Genomic DNA, 24,955 nt, shown 5'->3' with positions numbered 1-24,955 from the left:
AGCTATTTTACAACTTATAACAATCTTTTTGTTTTCTTAAATCTTTAGACAATTTGAATTTAAGATCTTGTCCCAAAACATTATAAGTACTGTCAAAGGTAAGAATCAGCTACAAACCAATCTGGCTTAGGAGTGGAATGTCATCAGCCGTAATGACTGGACGAGTCTCCACAGGCAGTGGGGTCCTTTCCAAAAGGTGATCAATCAGCTCTGAGATCTGCAGCTGTGATTAGGAAAGAGCGTCATGTTGACAGGTGTCTAATTTGGTTACTCCGATCGTAAATCTTCAGTTATCTCAGACCATCTCATTAAAATCACCTACGGGCCACACATTCTTACAATCCACTTCCTACATGGCACGGACCTGTGTGGTGTTAATTAGTTTATCAACCTGTAATACACTGTCTTCTTTATGTCTACCTCCTCCACAAACCATGACTTGCGGCACAAAATGAATCTTGAGCCAGGTGTGGTGCTGTAGCCTATAATCTTAGACCCAGGAGACTGAGAAGCGAATCAAGAGTCCCAGGCTAGCCTGGGCTACATAAGGGTCTGCTGTGAACTCTGTCCCACATCTTATTTGTGTCACGTCAATCATCTAAAGCTGGGTCAAAGCAGCTTCTTCAGTCAGAGTAATTCAGAAACAAGCCAGTAATGACTTTCTTGGGGTCAGGGGAAGGGCTTTCTAACTCAAGAATATGTCAAGATTTTAGTGAGTGTGTGTGTGTGTGTGTGTGTGTGTGTTTGCGCGTGCGCGTGCGCGCATGTGTGTGAAAGTCCCTCAAATGCAGGGATTTAACCCTTAAGGATTTCTGCAGTCACTTGGCCCTAAGACATTATAACTCAGTATGGTTTACAACAGAACAGAGTCAGGCTCTTGAGTGAGGACGGCCAATGTGAACTACTGAATGGATCAGATGTGACATGCGAGGCCCTGTTAGAATCTTCTCTGTTGCCACCTTTAATCTAAGCACTCAGGAGGCAGGAGCAGGTGCACCTCTGAGTTCAAGGCCAGCCTGGTCTAAAGAGCAAGTTCTAGGACAGCCAGGGCTACACAGAGAAACCCCGCCTTGGAGAAGCAGTAAGATAAGATCGGCGTTCTCTGTGGCAAGCACTGAGAGTGAAGACTGTCTTCAGCAGCCCCCACAGCAGCATGTGGGGGCTTCAGCATTGGAGCAAAGCCAGAATGAGTGCTCTGATCTCACAGTTCTCAAGTACGTTTATTAACACACATTTCCTTTGCCAGGCACAGGGCCTGCACCTGTAATCCCAGCATTTGGGAGGCAGAGGAAGGTAGATCTCTGTGAGTCTGAGGCCAGCCTGGTCTACAAAGTGAGTTCCAAGACAGCCAAGGCTACATAGAAAAATCCTGTCCTGAAAAAAAAAAATCCAACCAAACAAAACTTCCTTCACATAAATATTTTAAACAACCCAAGCAGTGAGATGACAGGAACAGGCTCATCCAGAGGCCAACGGAGCTTCTGAAAACACGTGCGCTCAAGACCCTAGGGCCACCAAGGATTCCTCAGGGTCAGCCACCTCAACAGGCTCAGAAACCAGTTTAATCCTCAGAACCTCCGCAAAGCCATCACCAAACCAGCAGGTGACGTGTGCTGTGTCCACAGTGAAGAAGAAAAGGCGGTCCTCACAGAGCTTCCGTCGGTACACCGACCTAGGATCGGCTGACAGCACGGCCTCAATGGCGCACTTGGCTTCCTCTGTGGACTGGAAGTATTTAAATAGCGTCTGACTAGCATCTGCAACAAGATGACAACCATCAGGTCAGACCGGAAACAGTGAGGTTCAGCAGGAAATGTGTTCGCTCTGCACGTCACATGGAGGAACGGGATCTGAAAACCTACACGTGTCAGATACCATTACTGTCATTGGAGTTAAACGTGCACCTCCAAAATGAATACACAGTGATGTATACACAGGTCTCCAAAACAGGCAAGGCAAGCTGTAGTTGTTTGAATATGTTTGGCCCAGGGAGTGGCACTACTTGGAGTAGGTGTGTCACTGTGGGCGTGAGCTTTAAGACCCCCATCCTAACTGCTTGGAAGCCAGTATTCTGCTAGCAGCCTCCAGAAGCAGATGTAGAACTCTCATCTCTCCCAGTCCCAGCTCTGCCCAGATGCTGCCATACTCCCACCTCTGAACCTGTAAGCCAGCCCCAATTAAATGTTGTCCTTATAAGAGTTGCCTTGGTCATGGTGTCTGCTCACATCAGTAAACCCTAACTAAGACAGCATCTATTTCCAAATGTAACCTGCTAACATTGCCCTTTTCTTTGCTATGTCCTATGCACCATCACCTTCCGACAGTGTTTCTGTGTACTTTGCACAGCAGTGAGCTGACTTCCTATCCCTTGAAGACCAGCTCTGTGGAGCAGGGCAGGGGTTTTCTGATCCCTTTTTCTCACTGCTGTTTCTCCCTAAGGCCAGAACAGTGCAGAGAAGCTCAACAAAGAACCGCACAGTAAACAGTGCACGTCCCTCTTGCTATGGTCATGCTGGCTGTTTACTGAAAAGTAACACAAGAACGGCTCTCAACCCTTTGGATATCTGTCATCTCCTTGGAAACCAGCTACTTGCTAGCAACCCTCATTCCCACCTCTTAACAGCCAGCAGCTTCCTTCATTCTCCATCTGCTATGGACTGGGGAAACCAAACAACACATGCTAAGAACTGTGTATTAAATGAGCTCCAAAACAGGGTCCTGTGACCTTTCTTTGGCAGGAAGCACATGTCAGTGGATGGTATTAGTATAGCAGGAGAGTCTTCTTTTGCCCCTAGGGGGCCCTGATAGAATAAAACAGGTACCTCTTTGGCTAGATAGGAAAGCAAGGAAGAAATTGAGCGCATCCAAGTATAGACCAAACACAAGCCATGGTATGAATGCTATTCAAAAAAAAAAAGAACAGGGAAAGGCAAGCAGAGCTAGAGATGGGGCCCAACGTTTAAGAGCTCTTGCTACAAAGGACTTGAATTGGGTTTTTAGTTCCCATGCTGGGCAGCTCACATATACTTGTAACTCCAGCTCCAAGAGATACAAAACCTTCTCCTGGCCCCCATCATTATCTACATGAACACATACCCCCAAGACAGATACACATGCATACACATGATCAAAATAAGAAAATAAATATTAAATAAATGAAAGATAAGGACCAAGTCAAGGGACACCCCCTGAGGCAGCAGCCACTCTCCACAGATGCCTTCTGAGCACCTGGACTTACAGCAACTCAACCGTTGTCAATCAGAAAGTGCAGTGCTAGCGCACCCAGAGTTTATAACCTGCCCCTTAAACCCAGCCATCGTGACGAATACTCCATATCTATAGTGCTTTCAGAAGCGTCAGCCCTGCCGAGATTCATTATAGAGACAAGCTCATCTTTGGTTGGGTCTGCAGCTAACATGCAGAGGTCCTGCTCCCCAGCACAGTAAGAAACACAACAAGGAACCCGAGCTCATCTCTCACTCACTCCTAGGAGACCCAGGGTACCCATGCTCACCTCCTGAACTGAGCATCCTCAGCTCCATCTCTGCATGAGGAGTAAAGCGAACTCGTAAGGGGGTTACAGGAGCATCCTTCACCCAGCTGGGGACAACACTGCAGGGCACTCTGTCGGCTACTCTGGCATGGCAGGAGGCATCCCACTGTGTGTCTGCACTGCTCCCTCGCAGGACCAAGGCACCGTCCACTTTCCTTGGTCTATCTGTGCTTTCTTCCAGAAAGCTCTTCAGCTCCTGTGGGCCACGCTGATCTTTGAGCGTATCCATGCTCTCACCCCTGCTTGGTTCCAGGGCCAAACCCACGGCTCCCTCTCTGTCCTCTGGCAAAGTGTGCTGGATTTCTGACGTGTCTCTGAACTTCTGGGAGTTTTCTTCTGAGGTCCTGTGTTCAAGGCATTTCGGTTTCTCCTTGTTGCCACGGCAATCCTGTGCTTTCCCACACCCTGAGAGCAGCCGCTGGTCACAACCGCTAGCTGTGCCATCAGACTGGGCCACAGCCCTTGGCTTATGGTGGTTATTCTGTGGCTCCAGGTTCTGTGGTGAGTCATAGTCAGCAATGTAGGGCTTTATGTCTAGCACAGGAGTGCCGTGTATCATGTCAATTCCAGACAGGTAGACAGCGCCACCTGAAGGGGATGAAGAGCCTCTTAGGTATCTACAGGATAATGGCAAAAGTAAATGGAGGGCAGGATTATCCCAAGTCTCTCAAACACCTTGACCTCACCCTTACTGATGGGAACCCCACAGCTCCATCTACCAAACTCCTACTCTTCCAGGCTCTCACAGAACACGTCATTTACAAACAGTCCTGGCTCTCTTCTGGGTCTCACAGAGGCTCAAGTATACACACCTCCACCAGGCCTTTTCACACAGAATGGCAGGGACCCCGAAAGTTCACTAATCTTTGCATCACTCCCAGACACACTCCAGTCCTCAGAGTGTCACCAAAACCAATGTGCATTTTTACAGTGGCAACCAGACTTCAGGAGGCCTGGCGTTCTCCAATTTGCTGCTCAGACCCTGTGTAACCCCTTCTGAGTTCAATATAGCAAAAGAGGTCTATGCTGAGTTCCATATAGAACTCCTCACTGACCACAGACTCAACCCAATAAACTCTTCTGCAGACTGAAGTGCACAGGCATGGTGGGGAAGCCCAGGTGGCAAGCAGCCATAAGATGTCCTAGAAATGTGAACAGCTTTAGGACCTAAGGGTGTTTCCAGATCAAAACCAGCATAAAGCTGAGACCCTTGTCCCTACATCTATGAGAGAATGGATTCTGACAAACAACCTCACAGAAAGGAGCAGCAAAGATGAGCCCATTCTCCTCAAACCTGGAAAACAGCAAGGTTTTAAACACATAAACAGATACACTCTGGATCATTTTGTTAATACAGACCTAGAAATGTCCATAAAGACTCAAAATTAAGTCATCAGGGCACAAGACCCTACAACCAAATATTAAGGTCTTCTGCAGTCCCACTTGGACAGCTGCTGTCCACATCCTGCTGCTGGTACAGAGCCTCCTACCCTGACGGAATGAGAACCAAAGCACAACATGTCCTCATGTCGACTCTGATTCTACTTAAGGAAAACAAGACAGGGGCTGGAGAGATGGCTCAGTGGTTAAGAGCACTGACTGCTCTTCCAGAGGTCCTGAGTTCAAATCCCAGCAACCACATGGTGGCTCACAACCATCTGTAATGGGATCTGGTGTCCTCTTCTAGTGTGTCTGAAGGCAGCTACAGTGTATTTATATATAATAAGTAATCTTTTTAAAAAACAAAACATGATAAGAAAGACCCAGATGTGAGACATGATGTGTACAAGCCTATAACTTTGGAGAGATGACCCTGCACTATCAAATGATAGAATACACAGGAGAACCTGAGAGTTCACAGAAACGCCAATGTTCACGGTTTGGGCTATTATTGTCCCTATGAATGACCAGTACTGATTATGCTTTTCTCTTACCGACTGGCCTTCTAACACAGGAGTGACGGGCTCCTGACCTTTACGATAGGTATAAAATGCAGCACTCTTTTTCCACCTCTGCATTATTCATTATTGATTACTATTTGCCCATTTACTTCTCTGATCTCATTTCTCTCAATAGTAGGCTAAGTTCTGTATGAGGAGAAGTTTTTATCTGAGTTAATCACCAAGGTATCTCTACCATTTACAAGACCTAGCACAAAGTCAATGATTTTTGTAAAAAACAGTGCAGTGTGGTGTCTGAATTCAAGTGGGCTCCGAAGGCTCAAGTATTTAAATACCTAGTCCCTAGCCGGTGGGATAATTTAGAAAGGATCAGGAGACATGCCTTGCTGGAGAAGGTGTGCCATTGGGTGTAGGCTTTGAAATCTCAATGTTATCTCTCTCTGTCTCACGCATTTGGATCAAGAAATCAGCTCTCAGGTACTGACCCAGCACCAAGCCTGCCCACGACAATGCTCCCCACATGATAATTATGGGCTGTAATTAATCTTCTGAAACTGTAATCCCTGAGTAAACATTTTCTTTTATAAACTGCCTTGGTCATAGTGTCTTATCACAGCAATAAAAAAGTAAAACCAAAACATGCCATTGGCATGAATGATCAGAAAAATGTCCCAAAGTGCCATTGTCCAATTTGATAAGCCACCTCAACAAAAGCGGTGGAAAAGCAACCAAACTTGCTGGACATCCCACCTAACAGTTGAGCACAATCTAGCAGAGTGCAGGGCCCAAATAAAACAGCAGTCCCGAAGACACTGAGAGCCTGTCACATAAGACCCTCAGCACAAACTCTGTGGAGTCCAAGAGGCAAGTCTATGCTTCTGCCAACCCCAGGAGCAAGCGATCAAGATGCAGCCTGGAATGGCTCTCCACTCCCACCCCCATGCTGTTACCTTCTGCCTCTCTAGCAAAAGCTCTCTGAGCTGGGGCAGAACTCAGCTGGCAGAGTGCTTTCCTACTATGCACAAAGCCCTGGGTTCAACCCACAGCAGCACATAAACTGAAGCGTGACATACTCTTGTAATAAGAGCATCAGGAGGGAGAGCTCAGAAGCTCAAGTTCGTCTTCAGCTCTATACGCAAAGTCAACATGGGTAAATAAACCCTGTATCAAAAACAACAACAACAAAACCAAACCAAATAAACAAACAAGCTCTCTGAGAACATCTGACTAGCTTATACAAGAACACAGTTAAACCCAGTCCAGTCTTCTACTGTGGCACTTCTACAACCTGACACTGCTAAGGTCTGCAATGTCATTTATCTGGGGCCACAAACACACTGCACAGCTGATGGCTGACACAGTGGCTCAAACGTCCCTTCCTTCATCCTGTAAGAAGTAAGTGCCCCTTTCTTCTGCTTTCCGGAAGTGTAACAACTGGGCACTAGGCAGCACAACTGAAGACGGCCAGTACATTTCCATCATCTTGTTCTTCCTACATCCCAGTCCTGACGACCCTTCTTACTAATTGAATGCTTACAAAACCCATGAGTTCTTAAAAACAACACTAGTTTTATAGTGGACTGATAAAACAGGCTCTGGGCATCTTCCACAAACCTGTCTGTAGTGTTTCCTACGTGTTTCCAATGCTGAGGCCCTCAATCATCACATGTCCCTAAGGGCTGGAGGCTCTCAAAGGTGACACCAAGAGTGTTGGCATGAACAGCAGCTAGCAGTGACTGGCTGCTGATTTCTCAAGGAGTAAGACAAAGGTGACACGAGTGAGTTACCTTCCACCTTCTCCAGCTTGGCCAGCGTCAGTCCTATTGCATTGGGGCGATGAGGGCTCCGTGTGGAGAACACTCCGGTCTTTGCCCCATTCAGCCTAGGGGGCTGCACTTTTGCCTTGTAGTTCAAATGGCCGTTTTTGTGAAAAACAAACAAAATCCTAGTGAAAACAAACCAAAACACTTGTTTAGAAAGGGACAAATTCTTTTCGTCCAATGAGTTGAGAAAGGAGTATGGTCTCCCACGGAAGATCTCCAGATTCTTTGTACCCGGCATACGGCAGGAACTTAACATTTGTCACATGGCCAAGTGAACACTGCGTCTAGGTGGCTGCTGTGTGCCATGTAGTATACCAGACACTTTCACACCCGTTCCGTACCTTAGCAATTCTAGGAACCACAATTTAGCCCTCACTCTGAGAGTAAAGATGCTGAAGTTCAGAAAAGTTCAACTTGATGAGGCCTTTCTAAACTAAGCTAGAGACCATGAGGGAAAAGAGTAACCGTTTGCAATTCATAAACCACTAAATTCAGGTCTAGGAGATGTTTGCTATACACAATGGGTTAGTCAACATTGACAATACGTAAGTCATCCTTATGTAAGTCACCAAGTAAAGAACTCAACTCAAAGGACTCAAAGCAAAGAACAAGAACGGGCGGCTTACACAGAAGCCATAAAACAGCACCATGAGCGTCCATAATAATTAAGAAAAACTAAGAACAACACTGTTTGCTGCTGGACACAGTAAACATAGACGGAAACAGGATTCCCAATGAGAACAAGTAGTGTCCAGATTTCTAAGACTTTGTGTCTTTTAGGGAGAGAACACTCAATTCTTCAAGGGCCTACAACAAGACCCAGAACTTCTATAAAAGGTCAGATGATAAATATGTTAGGATTTGAGGCCAACCAGGCAATGTTTCAACTATTCTACAACTGGAGCAGAGTTGTACAGTGGGAGCCACACACAATACATGAACAACAGGTGTGCCGCAGACAACAGCTTCCAGTCACGCTGCACAGGCAGCACAGCTGTGAGCCCATAAGTGTACAAAAGTAAGCAATGGACCATATTTGGTCCACAGACCACATTTTTCGGAGTCTTGTTCTAGAGACCAGCATAATGGCCCACGGGCAAAATCAAGGAGGCGTAGGGTTTAAGCTAAACAGAAGAGAGCCATCCTAATTAGAATAAGCAGTAATTAAAACATGTTCCCTCAGTAAATCACAAGTCCCTAATTGTGACCAAATATGCAAGTAATCATATATACAAATTGAATATGGAAATCCATATATAATCCATAATCATACAGGTAGGGTGGTACAGTTGTCGAATTTGCCCTCAACTGGTGTACTTTCTCAGGGCAAGCTACCACTTCTAACTGAAAGCAACTTACCAAACGTGAGAAAACTGTTCGAGGCCCATCAAGGAGTGTTCAGGATTATTAAAGATGCTCTTTCTGATCTTCAAACAGGCTCTGGAGTGGCTACAAATGGATGGCTGCCTTGGAGTACCAATCTTGGCTGGGAAGCATGATTCCAAGTACCCTACTGGCTCCGTTAGAAGATTCCCTATGGAAGAAAACTGGGTCAAAGATGTAAGAAAACACGTTCTCCTCTTGTGAGGATTTCAAAGTTCTAAAATCTAGGTTCAACACAACTATTAAAAACATGTTTAAATACAAAGTCCTTCTATGTAATTCAGGCCAGCCTCAAACTTATAAACCTCCCACATCAGCCCCATCCCCTAACTGATGGGGTCACAAATGCACCAGCACACCCACCTCAATTTTTACTTACAGTTATAAAAATTCATAAATTATATTAATATAATGTGTTGATTGCATATTATGAGGTAGAAATTAGAATTCATCATTATTTCTTTTTATGTTCTTGGAGGAGACACTCAGATCTCCATTTTATTTAATTTGCATTATATCTAGTCTATCTTATTAGTATAACCAGTACCATCTAGCACTGTCTCTCAAATGCTTCCTTACTTTTTGCTTGTACAAACTCTTTTAAAGATTTATCTACTTATTATATATAAGTACACTGTAGCTGTCTTCAGACACACCAGAAGAGAGCTTCAGATCTCATTACAGATGGTTGTGAGCCACCATGTGGTTGCTGGGAATTGAACTCAGGACCTCTGGAAGAGCAGTCAGTGCTCTTAACCGCTGAGCCATCTCTCCGGCCCCAGCTTATACAAACTCTTATTATTGTTGGAATGTATCACACCTATTTTAAATCCCAGTATTTGGGAGACAGAGGCAGGCAGATTTCTGAGTTCAAGGACAGCCTGGTCTACAAAGTGTGAACAGGGCAGCAGAGGCTACACAGAAAAACCCTGTCTCCAGGGTTGGAGTGAGTGAGGAGAGAACGACACTCTATTCAGAGAGAAGGGGATATATATATATTTTTATATTTACTTATATATAAAACATGTATGTATAATATATATATATAACATGTATGTATAATACACCCGCCAGCCACGCTGAAGACCTTCTCAGTGCATCTCTGTAGACTGCTTCCAGGAGTTGCAATCTGATCCTTACCATCTTTTACTTCCCTACCGAATGTGATATCGTATGTACTTTTGAGCCTAAGCAATACTCCACTTACTTTGACTAAATTCTATAAAAGCAGACACCCCACTGTACATTATCTACATAAACTGGCTCTCTCTCTCCACCTATATTGTGCTTCTGACAACTTGCCAAGTTTTCTCCAAGAATATTTACAATGACTGCTGTATAATTTTTGTTTGCGTATTTTGTTTTTTTTTTTTTAAATCTTCATCCATGCTCTTGTGGAAGAGGACTAAAGACGAAGAAACTGAGGCCAAATGACAGCCTCAGTCTCACAATCGTACCTCCCCGTAACTACCTACCTAAGGAAAAAGACAAGACACACGTGGCCGACGCAGCCACTGCACTGAGACTAAGCCCAGCCCACACCCCCGTGTACCAAAAACGTAATACGTCACTCCCGTTGTCCTTAGCGCGTCACGTGACCACAGGGCCACGTGATCCTCACTTTGGCGGTAAGGACAAGAACGCACATCAGGCAGTTCGCTTTCTCCTGGGTAGGAAAACCGGCTGTCTAGCTTAAGGCGCTGCGCCGCCCGTTTCCTGAAAGTTACCTGTCTCCAGGGCCGGCTGAGCGCACCCACACGGGGCGGCGGTAGCACCCGAACCCTGCTTCTCCAAGCCGCGCATGCTTACAGGCCGCTGAACCGTCCGCGCGCCCAGTGTTGATTTCCGCTTCCGCTTCCGTGCTTTAGGCTTTGGCGCCTGCGCAGTTGTCACATGGTGCCTGGTCTTGGAGAACGCGCTCAATGGCGGCCCAGCCGCCGCGTGGAGGCTGGGAACCTGGACGCTGTGCGCACCACCATTCACCCATCATGCGGCGATGGCGGCCTCGCGACAGTCTGCAGCGTACCCTCCGAAGGTGTGACGTGTGGATAGAGATGTACACGCAAAGCTACCCTTGAATCAGAAGCGGCCTCGGTGACCAGAAATAACCACGAGTTCACAGGCAGAGGATGTGAATATCTATGATCACATAGCAAAAGAACTGGAGTTTGGGACGCTCCTCCCCCATTTATTGTGTGTGCGGGAGCATGTCGAAGTCAGATGACAAAATGCTGGAGCCCGTCCTCTCCTTTCGCCGCGTGACTCCCAGGATCAAATTTAGGTCCCCCCCCCCCCCCCCCCCCCGCTCCAAGAACTAGAGGTTAAATGTTTAAGATTGTCCTTGCGCATGTGCATACGGGTTGTATTTAACACTCTGCTCCAAATAGTAATAACTATTTGTCGGAAAAGGTCAAGTAAATCAAGAGTGGTAGGTTAACAGGCAAAGTAGGCTAGGAGTTAGTAAATGGGAAACGTTTCTTGTGCTCCAGGCCACTGGGACTGAAAAGCTCGTACACTAGAAAGTTAGGCACCAACAAAAATCACATTTTAATCTCATGCAATATCCAGTTGTTCCTCCCAATTGCCTGTTCTTTTACCACTTTTAAGAGTCTTCCACGCAAACTCTTTTGTATACATGATTATGTTTAGGGATTTCAAAATCTTGTCGGTTTAGGAGGAGAGGAGGGGGGAATCCACCTGACATTACTTGTAATATAAAATATTAAAAATATGCGAGCCCGCAGATTAAAGGCTTAACCGTGAAAAGCTGTTTCCAAGTGTGTGTTGTGACTGACGTTAAACAAGTCACTAGTAGGAAATAACCAGTATCAGGAGACAGGTTTTTGAGAGAAAGATGTGACTTTTTTAAAAGTTAAAACTGATATTGCGTCCTCTGTCAGTTTTGTCCGTGAAATTTGCAAACGTTTTTTCCCCCTTTTTCCTGTAGGAGGTAACTATTGTCTAGCTGAAGAAACAAGTTTTGAGTACTTTGAGGCAAATGTATACACTGTAGAAATAGGCTGAAATAAGCTGTAGTTGCCACTAGTGGGCGCTGTTAACAAAACACTGAAAAGTGAAAGGTGCTTGTCCTCCAGAAAGACCAGCTAATCACTCAATAATCATCTACAAGCAGCGTGTAATTGCCAACTGTGTCAGCTACTGAGACTCAAAAAAAAGGTAGACTTGGAGGTACTAGACTTGGGAATCTGTTTTTTTAAATAACCTAAAGGGAGCTGAAGAGATGGCTGATCAGTTCAAAGCACCAGCAGTGTTTCAAGAGGATCCAGGTTTGATTTTCCTCACCCGTGTAGCAGCTCACAACTTGTAACTCCACTTCCTGGGGATCTGGTGCCTTCTTCTGGGCTCCACAGGCACCCACCCACCCACCCACACACACACATTTAAAACCTGGGCCTGGTGACTCAAGCTTTAATCCCAGCACTGCAGAGGCAGAAGCAGGCTGATCTCTGAGTTGGAGGTAAGCCAGTGCCACAAACACACAATTTTAAGTCTTGGATGTAGCTCAGGCATGCCCAGACCCCTTCCTGCCACCAGAAGAGGGCAGCACAAAAGGGAGCTAAAGTGGATTCTTGGAGGTTCTAATCTATTACCTCAAAGCTCTAGGCCAACAAGAAAACAGGAATAATTTGATTCACTCTAGTATCTGGATATGAATAAGAAAATAATGAGTTTATAGGAAATGGTAGAAGGAAACAGGACAAAGGGTGGTGAAGATGGCTCAGTGAGTGAGGCACTTGCCGTGCAAGCAAGCAACTAGACTTTGGGTTCCCAGCACCCATGTAAATGCTGTAAGGGTAAGGACAGGTAATCCCTGGAACAGACTGGCTAGTTAGACTACCCCAAGTTTTAGGCTCTGGGTTCAAGTGAGAGCCCCTGCCTGAGTAAGCTGGAGAGCAATTGAAGACAGACATCACCCTCTGGTTTCATATTCATGTACCTACATGGTCAGCCATGAACCCGCATGCCAGTACCTGAGAGCACATAAAACAAAAGGCTAGGGGTGTAGCTCAGTTGTACTTGTCTCATGTATACAAAGTCCTTGGTTCAATCCAAGCAACACATAAAGCCAGATGTGGAGACATAGGCGAGTTTCAAGCCAGCCTGGGACATGTAAGACCCTGTCTTCAAAAAGATAAACAAGAAAAGATAAACCTGAGTGGTTAAGAACATTTGTTGCTCTTATAGAGGACCTGGGTTCAATTCCCAGCACCTACACAGACAGACAAAAGTTTACCATAAATGCAGTTCCAAGGGATCTGATGCTGTCTTCTAACTTTTGTGGGCACCAAGCATGCATATACATACAGGAAACACTCATAAAAATATAAAAAGTTTAAACCTTAGGCATAAAGCCACTTAAAAATGTCCATGTATAGATGTCACCTCAAATATAAGAATCCTAAGGAGAGTCCTATCTACTTGAAGGCTCCCCTGGTAGCTCATGTGTTACTCTGTACCCCCTCTTCAGGAGACTGGGCTTGTCTTGGATATAGCCTCAGAGCCTAGCACATGATCTTATTGAATGAGCTTTTATTTGCCAAAGTCTGTCCTATTTTTAGTCTTTGATAAAAGCCCAAGGAAAACCCAAACCAACAAAATATTGGAATATTTTCAAATATTTTCCCACCCAGAACTGTTTCTGTTCCTGCCTCTGGTCTCCTATCCTTTTCAGGTCATTGTGACCATTGTCACCAGATGAATTCCAGAAATAAAATCTTAAGCTTCATTGTTGAAAAGCCTTATTTACCTGATAAATTATTAGGTCATGTAAGTCTGCAAGTCTATAATCGGGGCTAAGACATGGCTCCACTGGTTAAGAGTACTTTCTATGGCTCAGTCTACATGCCTCGTTCCAGGTCAGGAGCCTTGTCAAGAAAAGGGGACAGGGGAGGATACACTGCTCTTAGAGAGGATCCAGGCTTGCAGGTTTGGTTCCTGGTACCTAAGTCCGATATTTCACAACCTCCTGTAAACTCCTGGTCAGGTGAGTCTCTACATGTCAGTAATAGATTAGCTGCCTCATGATAGATTTTTAGCACATAAGCCAGCTTTTCCATATGGAGCCAACACTGACACAATTAGCCTGCAGTGCTCTTGACTTTGAACTGCACTTCCCTGTGTCTCCTGTGCAGATCCTGCCCATCCCTCCAGGATAGAAAAGCACTCCCATTGCATGTGCTATTCATACAGCACCCACAGAGTTTCCTTTGGGGGAGGTTATTAACACTTTAACATCCCAGAACCAGGGTGTGTATGATCCCCAGAGAGGAGCCTGTTGCAATCAGCACTGTCTCTTTTGTTTTCTCTTTTGTTCCTCTATGAGGCCAGATTAAACCCTAGTGAGCAAAGATGCCATGCCATTTAGGTGTTTTACACACACCCCCAACATAAACTAAGATGCTGTCTTGGTAACACAGCTAAGACCATAGTAATGTACTTTTTCTTTTCTTTCTTTCTTTTTTTTTTTTTTTTTACAAATACAGTTTAAAAAATAGAGGGGGCTGGAGAGATGACTCAGTGGTTAAAAGCACTGACTGCTCTTCCAGAGGTCCTGAGTTCAATTCCCAGCAACCACATGGTGGCTCACAACCATCTGTAGTGGGATCCGATGCCCTCTTCTGGTGCATCTGAAGACAGCTACAGTGTATTTACATACATAAAATAAATAAATCTTAAAAAAAAAATAGAAATAGAAGGTCCAGGTTCACACAGAAATAAGTGACATTTATCAATTCCAAAATAACTTGCAAAAACTTTTAGAATAACACTTGTTCAGATTAACTCAAAGAGACATGTAAAGCTTGAATAAAATTCTGATGTTGTTACAACATCAATAACTGACAAAATTCACAAGAAACTATATACTTTCAAAATGCTAAATGTTCATATTAAATTGCTATCTTCGCAGAATTACCAAATATATGTTTCTTCTTAGAGGAAAAAAATCAACTACTCAGCCTTTCCCCTGTTCTTCCAGTCTTCCCCCATATACAAATACACACCCTCAGGCTCTCACACAGGTACACGCATGCAAACACACACACACACACACACACACACACACACTATTGTCTATGTTAGAGCCTTAAAAATGTTAGTTCTCTCAGATAAGATCTACTGCGGTGTTTCAGTGAGTCACAGAGATGTATGTACTGCTGTATTGAGTAGGACTGTAACCTAATCACTGAGCACTGTTAAAATAGAGCAGAGTTATAGACGCCATTCTCTGGACAGATCTCTTGAGGACACTGGCCTCGATGGAGTTTCTGGGTCTTGATCTGCTTCATCCTCTTCCTCCATTTCTGTAAAATCAAACAAAATACAAAACAACAGCTTCAATGAACAACGTTGGCACTGTCGGTGACTCACTTGGGAAGGGGAGGCCGAGCCACAGATCATGTAGACACATTTCCATTGGATTAGGTACTTAGATATTAAGATGCTGCGTGTCATAGAAACGACAGTGTGTTATAATCTTGGGACTTTTTTAAAAAGCAGTAGGTGTTCCGTTTTGAAGATGTATAATTATGTGTATTTGTGTGCCTGTTTTGTTTATGTGTACCTGGTGTGTGTGGGACCCTGTGGTGCCAGAGAAGAGCATTAAATCCCCTGGAATTACAGTGAGCGCTGGAAACCTAACTTGAGTCCTCTGCAAGAGCAGAGCAGGCCCTTAACCAGAGTCCGCTTGCCTCCAGCCCCAGGTGGTTTTTGGTTTGCTTGTTTGGTTTGGTTTAGGAGATAGGTTCATTGTAGCCCTGGCTGTGTGGAACTCATTGTGGAGGCTGACTTGGAACTCAGAGAGATCCACCTGCCTCTGTGTCTACCTCCTCAGTGCTGGGTTAAAAGTGTGCACCACAACCCCCATCTCAGGGTTCTGTGTTTTAAAAGGTTTTGGTGTGTGTGTGTGTGTGTGTGTTCTTTTTTAGGGCTGGAGAAATGACTGTGCATTTTGGAGCACTTGCCACTCTTCCAAAGGACCAGAATTTGGTTTTGACCATGAAAATCAACCAGCACAGCTACATCGTGAGATCTAGCTCAAAAAACAAGGCCTTTTTTTTTTTTTTTACACATAATTAATCCTATTCTAGGTTTGTTTTTCTTAGTGTAGTTTCTCAAAATAGGTAACTAGAATTTTCAGTTACTTGAATGTTTTTTGGAAATGTCCCAATCGAATGTTGGTAGCCCGAAAATACATTTTACTTGAAAAGACCCAGTGATAGTCATAGTTCCCAGTGGAATAACTGGCTACTGTCAAAGCTTTAAAACACAAATTCTGAGGGAGTTGTTGCTGTACACGACTCCTACCTTGAGAGAAAGCACCAGTGTTCTCACTATCCTGGGCGTCAGGGTCCTGCCCCTGGGCCCCACCCACTTCCTGGGCTCCTTCAGGAAGGCTGTGTTTAGGCCCATCCCTGTTCTCACAGGTCTTGATAGAGAGGTCTTCAGGCCCTGACATTTCACGGCCGGTTTCAGGTGGATAGTTCTCAGGCCCAGGTGCTGGTTGACATGTTTCAGGCAGATATTCTTCAGGCCCAGGTGATTCTAGGATTGTTTTATGAGAGGAGACTATAGTGACTTCTTTATATGTCTCCTGAGGAATGAATTCAGCCTCAACTGCTTCCTGGTGTGTTTTTGTACCAATAGCTTCAGATCCAGTGCATTCTCGGGCTTCAGAAAAGCTTCCTTCAGTCACATCCATTCCCAGATCTGGGTGGTTTTTTTCTGATGTGACTGATGTGGGGGTTGTGTCAAGTGGACAGCCTTCAGGGACATCGGATTCGGGGAGTGCTTCTGGGAAGTATCCTTCTGGGCCAGCAGCATCTTCAGGCTTTAAACAGGGAAGGGTTTGGGGAATAGTCATCTCTTGATGTGTTTTAGGAGAGAGGACTTCAGGTCTCACCACATCTTGGCACATTTTCAAAGTATGTTCTTGAAACACGGTTGGTTCCTGGCACATTTTAGGAGCAAACGCCTCGGGTCCAGCCATATCTTGGGGTACTTTGGAAGAATGGTATTGTGGCACAGTTGTTTCCTGGCACATTTTAGGAGCAAACGCCTCGGGTTCAGCTATACCTTGGGGTACTTCGGAAGACTGGTTTGGGGACACAGTTGTTTCCTGGTACATTTTTGGTGAGAGCGCCTCGGGTTCAGCCACATCTTGGCACATTTTAGTAGAATGCTGGAATACTGCTATTTCTTGGCACGTGGTAGGAGAGAAGTCTTCAGCTTTGGCGCTATGCTGGTGTGTTTGAGAATGATTCTGTATTGCTATTTCTTGGCACTGAATGCTTTCTTGGTGTACTTCAGAACAGTGTTCTGCAGGCACAGGTTTTGTGGGGGATGCTACCAAGGGGAGGACTTCAGTTGCAGGGCTTCCAGGGTGCTCAGTTTCTTCCTCAGCAGGTACCAATACCTCCTGCACCCTTTCCTTTTCTGTCTGTGAACAAGGCTCTGCCTTTTGCTCCACATTCCCTTGTCTCTTTTGGCCTCTCTGAATACCTTTTCCTGTTCTCTGATACTTGCGTTTTTTCTGTTCTCTGCAGAGAGACCAGAATTAATGTCAGCAGCAGAGCTACAGTATTCAACTGAATGCTTCCAATATCCACCCCTGTCCTTGTAGCCTTGTTACATGACCTGAAACAAGCACTTTACTCTCCCCAGACATCAATTTCTATGTTTGTAAGATGAGTAATCCTAGGTGTTCAATCTTAGGAAAGTGTTCCTTTAAGAGTTTATGGTTTTAAAGATAAAGTGACATGTGTGTATGTGTGTGTGTGTATGTGTGTGTGTGTGTGTGTGTCGCATGCATGTGCGTGCATGCAATGGAATGTGTAAGAGTGGAAGAAGAGAAAGGGAGGGATAAAGGGAGGGAAACACTTGGGAGATAGTTCAGTGGGCTTCGTTGAGTTCTAGCTATCTTAAGTACCCATGTAAAAATAATGGAGTTTGTGGTGCCATGAGTTTGTAATCTCAGCTGCGGAGGCAGAGATCCCTGGGTCTTCCTACCTAATTGATGGACTCACGCTAGTGAAAGACCCTGTCTCAAAAGAGGTGGATGGTATCCCTGATGATCACACTTGATGTCGTCCGTCTTCTTGCTGCCTCTCCCCAAACTAAAGAAATCCACTAGTTGTCCAGCTGATTAAAAGTTTTAATTAGGGCTGAGGAATGGCTCAGCATTTACTGCCAAGCCTGATAACCTGAATTCATTCCCAGGACCCATATGGTGGTGGAGAGAACTGACTCCCACAAGTTGTCCTCTGACCTCTGCATGTTTGGATGCTCCCATATACTCACATACTAAATAAATACAATGTAATTTAAAATATAGCTTTTAAAAAGCCTGGTGGTAGTGGTATAAACCTTTAATTTAAGCATTCAGGTAGTAGAGGCAGGTGGATCTCTGAGTTTGAGGCCAGCCTGGTCTACAGAACAAGTTCCAGGACAGGAAGGGCTACACAGAGCATCCCTGTCTCAAAAAACCCTGGGTTTGGACAGAAATACCCGATATGAGTATACAGGATTCCCCACAGATGCCCTGGGTTGTGGCTGCAGTGACACACCTGTAAGCACCGTGTTCTTCAAACTGAGGAAAAGACTGACTTGAGTTCCAGGCCAGCCTGGGCTACTGTGTTCTACTAGGTAGCCTTAGCTGGCCTGAGAATTACTCTGTAGACCAGGATGGGGTCAAACTCACAGCGACCTGTCTACCTCCAGCTCCCAAGTGCTGGGACTATAGTTGTGTGTTACTTCGCCTGGCTCTGAGGCCCTATCTTTAAAAAATTAAACCAAATAAAGGTACAGGGACCCTAAAGGTAATGGCACCTCACCCTGGCTGTCCTGGAACTCTCTCCATAGTCCAGGCTAGCTTCAAACACAGAGATTAACCTTCTCTGCCTCCCAAGTGCTGCAATTTTGACACCTCAGCCTTTTGAACTGTTATTCCAAGGTAACAAGACAATTATAAAATCTTTTTTGTTGTTGTTGTTTGTTTTAGTTTTGAGACAAGACCTTTCTATGTAACCCAGGCTGGCCTCAAACTTAGTAATCCTCTGCTTTTCTCTCCCAAATGCTGGATTCTAGATGCTTTGCACCAAGCCTAACTTTGTCAAATGATCATTTTCCCCTTACATCCATTTATTTTATGTGTAGGGAAGTGCATGTACCACGAGTGTGTGTGTTAGAGGACAACTTTCAGGAGTGAGCTCTCCGGCCACCATGTAGGTCCTAAGAATCAAACTCAGGATGGAGATCTGTGGGTAAGCATCCTTATCCACCAGGCCACCTAGTTCACAGAACTTGAGAAGCAAAGGCAGGAGGATTGCTATGAACTCCAGGCCAAGCATGTTGGGCTACAGAATACAACGCTGTGGCGCTGGAGAGATGGATTAATAGTTAAACTCCTGAAACAAGGGGCTGGAGAGATGGGTCAGCCGTCAAGAGCACAGCTCCCAGTGCCCACACATGCAGACAAAGTACCGGTGTACATTAAAATTAGAGGGGTGGGGGAACCTTGCTGATAAGCAAACATGACCAGCCTAATATCCCCAGCTTCCTAGTTGTTGACCTTGGGCATGTTCACAAACATCTCAGTACAGCTCAATTTTGTCCTATGCAAAATGAAGATAATAGCATCACCTCACAGCCCAAAGTGACAGAAGTAAGTCACAATAGTGCCAGAGACATGGAAGGACTAGAGATGACAGATGGTACACACACACACACACACACACACACACACACACACACACACACACACACACTTCTCTATAGTAATACCATACTTCTAATTTATACTGTGCCTGTGATTCATTCACGTAAGTTGTATGTAATTCTTACAGCCACTACAGCAAATTGCAAAGTGTTATTTATCTCACTTTACCTACAACACAGCTAAGAAATGAGGAGACAGAATAGCTTGCCCTCGTCACCAAGGAGCATGAGCCAAACTTCAGGTCACTCAGATGCTTTTGTATCTTTATAAAGTTTATTTTATGTGTATGAACATTTTGTTTGTATGTGTAGACATACTCTTAACCACTGAACCATCTCTCTGGCCTTGATGATGATAATTACCATTAATTACAGAGGAAAAAAATGACAGTGTGCATGGGTGAAGGTCAGAGTACATCTTTCAGCAGTTGGTTCTTTACTTCCACCATGTGGGTCCCAGTGATGGACCGGGCTTGCTGTAAGTTCCTTTACCCAGTGAGCCACCTTACTGTTTTGTTTTTTGAAGATGTGTGTATGTGTGTGTATACACATGAGGCCAGAGGTGTAGGGGACCCATGTGGAGCTGGGTTTATAGGTAGTTTTGAGTTGCTCCGTGTGGATGCTAAAAACTAATTTTGTGTCCTTGGCAAAAGCAATATGTATTTTTAACAATTTATTTATTATGTTATTTATTATATATGAGTACACTGTAGCTGTCTTCAGACACACCAGAAGAGGGCATCATTACAGATGGTTGTGAGCCACCATGTGGTTGCTGGGAATTGAACTCAGGACCTCTGGAAGAGCAGTCAGTGCTCTAACCACTGAACCACCTCTCCAGCCCCTAAAATATATACTTTTAACTACTAAGCTACCTCTCCAACTCCATAGTGTTTTACTCTGTAACGCAAAGTGCCTGGCCTGGAGCTCACAGCAATCCTCCTGCCTTTGCTTCTTAAGTTCTGTGATTTTTAGCTGTGAGCCATCATGCCTCGTATCGTCTCTTTTTATTCATTATTTCTTATTTTATTATTTTATAATTTATTCTTCTCTCATATATTACATCCAGACCACAGTTTCCCCTCCCTTTCTTACCACACCTCCCCTCTTCCCCTTCTCCTCTGTTTCCCTTCAGAAAAGAGCAGGGCTCCCAAGGTTATCAGCCAAACAAAACAAGGTGTAACAAGTTACACCAGGACTAGGTGGCCCTCTTCATAGTAAGGCTGAATACGGCTACTCAGTAGGAGGAAAAGGGTCCCAAGAGCAGGCAAAAGTCAGTCTTTGTGTTTCAGTATGCGTTCTCACTAAGCCCTGTCAAGCATGAAGTTTGCAGTCTTCCCACACCGCTCTCTTGAGTGCTTATATGCACCTCCAAAGGGCCGCAGGAGCTACCCTGGATATTCCAGGCAAGCCGCCTTCTGTGGCCGGAGCCTGCCTCAGGGACTGATGGGGACAGAAAAAAAGAAAGAAAAGAGAAAGAAAGCAGGGGAAGGTTCTTGTTATGACTCTACTGCTGTGACCTTGGGCAAGAGAGTTAACCCACTGGACTATAAATTAGAAGCAAACACACACACACACACACACACACACACACACAATACCAAGTGACTCAGAGGACTGTTGTGAAGGTGGTGTGAGCTGGAGTTCTGCCGTACCACACCCACACTCACCCCTCTCTCAGAAAGGAACCTACCCAAAGACCCATTGTGACATCTGCCTCCCCTGGGCCTCAGCTTTTCTCTTCTTCAGTTGTTCTCTGTTTCTCAAACTCCAAGTTCCAATGGTGTCTGCCGGATGAAAAGGAAAGTTACTGCAGTGTGCAGCAGTGACCCACGGTGACCCACGGTGACCCGTGGTGACCCGAGGTGACCCGTGGTATGCCTAAGCAAGGACCTCACCACAGAAGCTCGGTTAGTTACTATGTGTTTACTTTTACATCATATTATTTCACACAGATAGGTGGTTTTGCCTCATGTGTGTCTGTGTACCACATGAATGACCAGTGCCTAAGGAGGCCAGAAGAGGACACCAGATACCCGAGACCACGAGTTAGGAGCTGGCGTGTGGATGCTGGGAACTGAACTCAGGTCCTCTGGAAGAGAGAGCAGTTGGTGCTCTTAACTGCTGAGCCATCTCTCCAGCTACCTGAAGAATTTTAGAAACCCTATTGTGGGTTTTGCCCTGGATTTTTGAAATCAAGATCTGTCTTCACTATCCTTACACAGTCCAAAAATAAAAGTAGATTCTTTTGTTCTTTTTTTGAGATGTGGTCTTAGTATGTAGCCTGGAACTTCTGTAGGCTGGCCTCAGACTCAGACCCACGGGTCTCCGCACTAGGAGCGCTGAGATTGAAGACCTGCAGCAGTGCACCCAGGGGAGCAGAATCGTTTTTCTTTAGTTTTTGGTTTTTTTGAGACAGTTTCTTTGCACCCAGGGGAGCAGAATCTTTTTTCTTTAGTGTTTGGTTTTTTTGAGACAGTTTCTTTGCGCAGCCCTGACTGTCCTGGAACTGGCTCTGTAGACCAGGCTGGCCTCAAACTCAGAGATTCGCCTGCTTCTGCCTCCCAAGTGCACCACTGCCCTGCTGGGGACAGCCATTTAATGAGCATTTGGGTGGAAAAGCTTCGAGACCTACATAGAGTTGTTCAGCAGTGTGCTATCAACCTACTGACTTGCTCAAGATAGTTTATATTTGTACAGGTAATACTTTAAAAGGCTTTATTCTATCATCTTTGGCATAATGACCTGTTTTCACTGCCTCCGCTGTCTCCATCCAGGCTACATTATTATACAGAGCATCGATGACAGCATACCAAGACTTTATCTTTTATCCACCCAACATTAGTCAAAAATAGTTCCGTGACACAGTCACGACACCAATTTTCCTGTGACATGGTGACTCGTTCTTTGGCCACTCAGCCCACTCATAGGAAGCTCACAGAAAATTACCACTTTTTGTTTTTCCTTTAAAGCCCAGAACTCGGAAGACAGAGGCAGGAAGATCTCTGAGTTGGAGGCCAGCCTGGTCTACAGAGCCAGTTCCAGGATAGCCAGGGCTACAAAGAAAAACCCTGTCTTAAAAAACCAATGAATAATATCCAACTGAAATATGCATATTCACATAACTGGTGTTTTTTTTTTTTTTTCTTTTGGAGGGAGGAATGGTAGACAGGGTCTCCCTCTGGTACATCCCTGACTGGTCTTGAATTCCTTATCCTAACCCTCTAGACTGCTGGGAGTCACACCTTGCTCAACTTAGGATTTTACTATTAGATTCTGCCCATATGACTGCACTCACTAAAATTATTTGGGATACTAAGTATACTATGAAAATCAAATTCTGGGCTGGAATGATGGCTCATCAGGTAAAGCACTTGCCACAGAAAAGTGAGGACCAGAGCTCATATACACTCAATGCCCATACTTATATGGCTTAAGTGGGTACGGTGGTCTGCATGCAACCCTATTTTTTAAGGCCTGAGACAGGGATCCCCAAAGCCAACTAGCCAGGTAGACTAGTCAAACTGGCAAGCTCTGGGTTCAATGTGAGACTCTAACTCAATATATATGGTAGAGAACAAGGAGAAAGATACCTGATTATCTAACTCTGGCCTAAGCACACATGTGCATATATATATGTGTGTGTGTGTGTGTACATACACAAATGCACAGACATGTCCACATACATGAAAATATATAACACACACACACACACACACACAATTTTTCAAGAAAAAATTTAAAGTATGCTACCACCTAAATTTGAGAAAAACTAGGAGGCCTTCAACACAGAGCCCAGCAGCCTGTGAGAGTATCTGCTCTGCACTGGAGTCCAGAAAGGACACACTCTTGGACCATGACTCCTGTTGTTCTTAGGGCGACAATTCGCCTTCTTTCTCTCTTCCTCCCTTTCTTGCACCTTTTCTGGGAGCACTGGGAATTTAACCTAGGGCCTCACACATGCTAGGCAGGCATTACACTACCGATCTATGTTCCCGGCTAAGGGATTCTTGGTAGATGCAAATTCTATTTTTACCAAACTCTATAAATATAATTTTCTTCAAAGCATGAATTTTGAGTAGAAAGCCACAGTAGTTTTAGCTGTGTGGCACTTTGTTGTTCAAAGAAATGGCAGGGTATTTTTTTCTCCATGACACTACAGTTCTTGCTTGTAGCTTCAGTGGGATCACCTGTGGATCTGAATTTTTTTGGATTTGATACTATGTATGATATGACTTAACAATCTATAAATAAGCACATGTATTGCTATATCACGGTTTTAACAGTGTTGATAACTATCTAAATACAATGATGACCCTTGTGATCCTGTGTATTTAAGCCTTTTTATTCCAAGCAAGACTCTGTAGGTTCATCAGAAGCTAAAAGTTTTCAAACTGTGCCCTAGGATAACTTAGAGCTGAGGGTTCCACAAAACATTTTGAGAATTGTCACTTTAGAATAGACCTTAAGATACATTAAAACATTTTGAGAATTGTCACTTTAGAATAGACCTTAAGATACATTAAAACATTTTGAGAATTGTCACTTTAGAATAGACCTTAAGATACATTAAAACATTTTGAGAATTGTCACTTTAGAACAGACCTTAAGATACATTAAAACATTTTGAGAATTGTCACTTTAGAATAGACCTTAAGATACATTAAAAGCCAAAAGAGTAAAGCATTCTGACAGCTCAGACCCTAGTGGAGTTCCTGTTGTCACATCCTTCCAAACATCCTGCCAACCGGCTCTGTCACAGAGCAGGAGGAGTACCATCCTCTCCTCTGTCACAGCCATTTGGTGCTGGGCATCTCCACTGTCTCCCACTGCAGAGAATGTCTTAGTAACCATTCCTTCCCCCTGCGGTTCTCTAGACTTAAGTCGTTAGCATCCAAATGCAGCTCAGAGAGTCAGGCCCATCTCCCCATGGCTGCATCCCATTGCCCCTTTCATCTGACCACTACCCAAATGAGAGGGGGGTAATATCCCCCCAGCAGCCCCCACTCTGAAGGTCTGTCCTTACCTGGGACATGGGACTTCTGTAGATGAGGCTCAGGGGTCTGGTGGCGCTTCAGATGAGATCGGCCCTTCCTCACATCCATCTTACCACAATGCCTTCTTGGTATTTGCTCAGACTTCACAAGCGGCCTGCCTAAAAGCTTTTTGAAAATATCAAAAACTAACACTTAAAAAAAAAAAAAAAAAAAAAACCACAGACACGCATTCAAGTTGGCTTGTCACTTCCCGCCTAAAGGTTTTATCTGGTTAGACCACAGCTGTGGGCAAATTCCACTTTCTTTATCACTCTGCGCAGGTGTGAAGGGGGGGCTGTCGAGGGCCCTGTCATCCTGCAAGCTCCCCATGTATCCAGGGAACCTCTATGGCACAGTCTGGCATGTGCAGCCTCCCACTCGGCAGCCACAGTGCTATGTGCCTGGGCTCCTTTTAAGGACACCAAATGGCTGTGCCATTCCAAGCTGTGGCCGGAAGGATGGCTTTTCATGAATGGAGATGGTCTTGTATAGGAAGAACCCTGGGTTTAGGCTCTGACCAACTCA

The 24,955-nt window shown here is 44.8% G+C and overlaps 2 protein-coding genes across 2 annotated transcripts; both read right to left on the bottom strand.

Moving 5' to 3' along the window:
- Window positions 1-1,201: 1,201 nt before the first annotated feature.
- TRMO (tRNA methyltransferase O) lies at window positions 1,202-11,318 on the bottom strand. The gene is made up of 5 exons (XM_080940260.1): window positions 10,388-11,318; window positions 8,637-8,811; window positions 7,242-7,399; window positions 3,515-4,141; window positions 1,202-1,757 (listed from the first exon to the last, which is right to left on the bottom strand). Exons 1-5 carry the CDS (start codon window positions 10,461-10,463, stop codon window positions 1,498-1,500), a joined length of 1,296 nt encoding a protein of 431 aa, XP_080796386.1. The 5' UTR covers window positions 10,464-11,318; the 3' UTR covers window positions 1,202-1,497.
- A 4,501-nt stretch (window positions 11,319-15,819) lies between these two features.
- HEMGN (hemogen) lies at window positions 15,820-24,499 on the bottom strand (the record flags this gene model as incomplete). Its single annotated transcript, XM_080940343.1, has 3 exons — window positions 15,820-17,218; window positions 21,088-21,181; window positions 24,421-24,499. The coding sequence occupies 3 exons, from the start codon at window positions 24,497-24,499 to the stop codon at window positions 15,820-15,822; spliced, it is 1,572 nt and encodes a 523-aa protein (XP_080796469.1).
- Between the last annotated feature and the right edge of the window lie 456 nt (window positions 24,500-24,955).

This window comes from Micromys minutus, assembly GCF_963924665.1.
Source record: "Micromys minutus genome assembly, chromosome: 28".
In the NCBI taxonomy this organism is placed as follows: Eukaryota; Metazoa; Chordata; class Mammalia; order Rodentia; family Muridae; genus Micromys; species Micromys minutus.
Note: the sequence above shows the minus strand (reverse complement) of the source record. Positions and strands in the feature narration are given on the sequence as shown.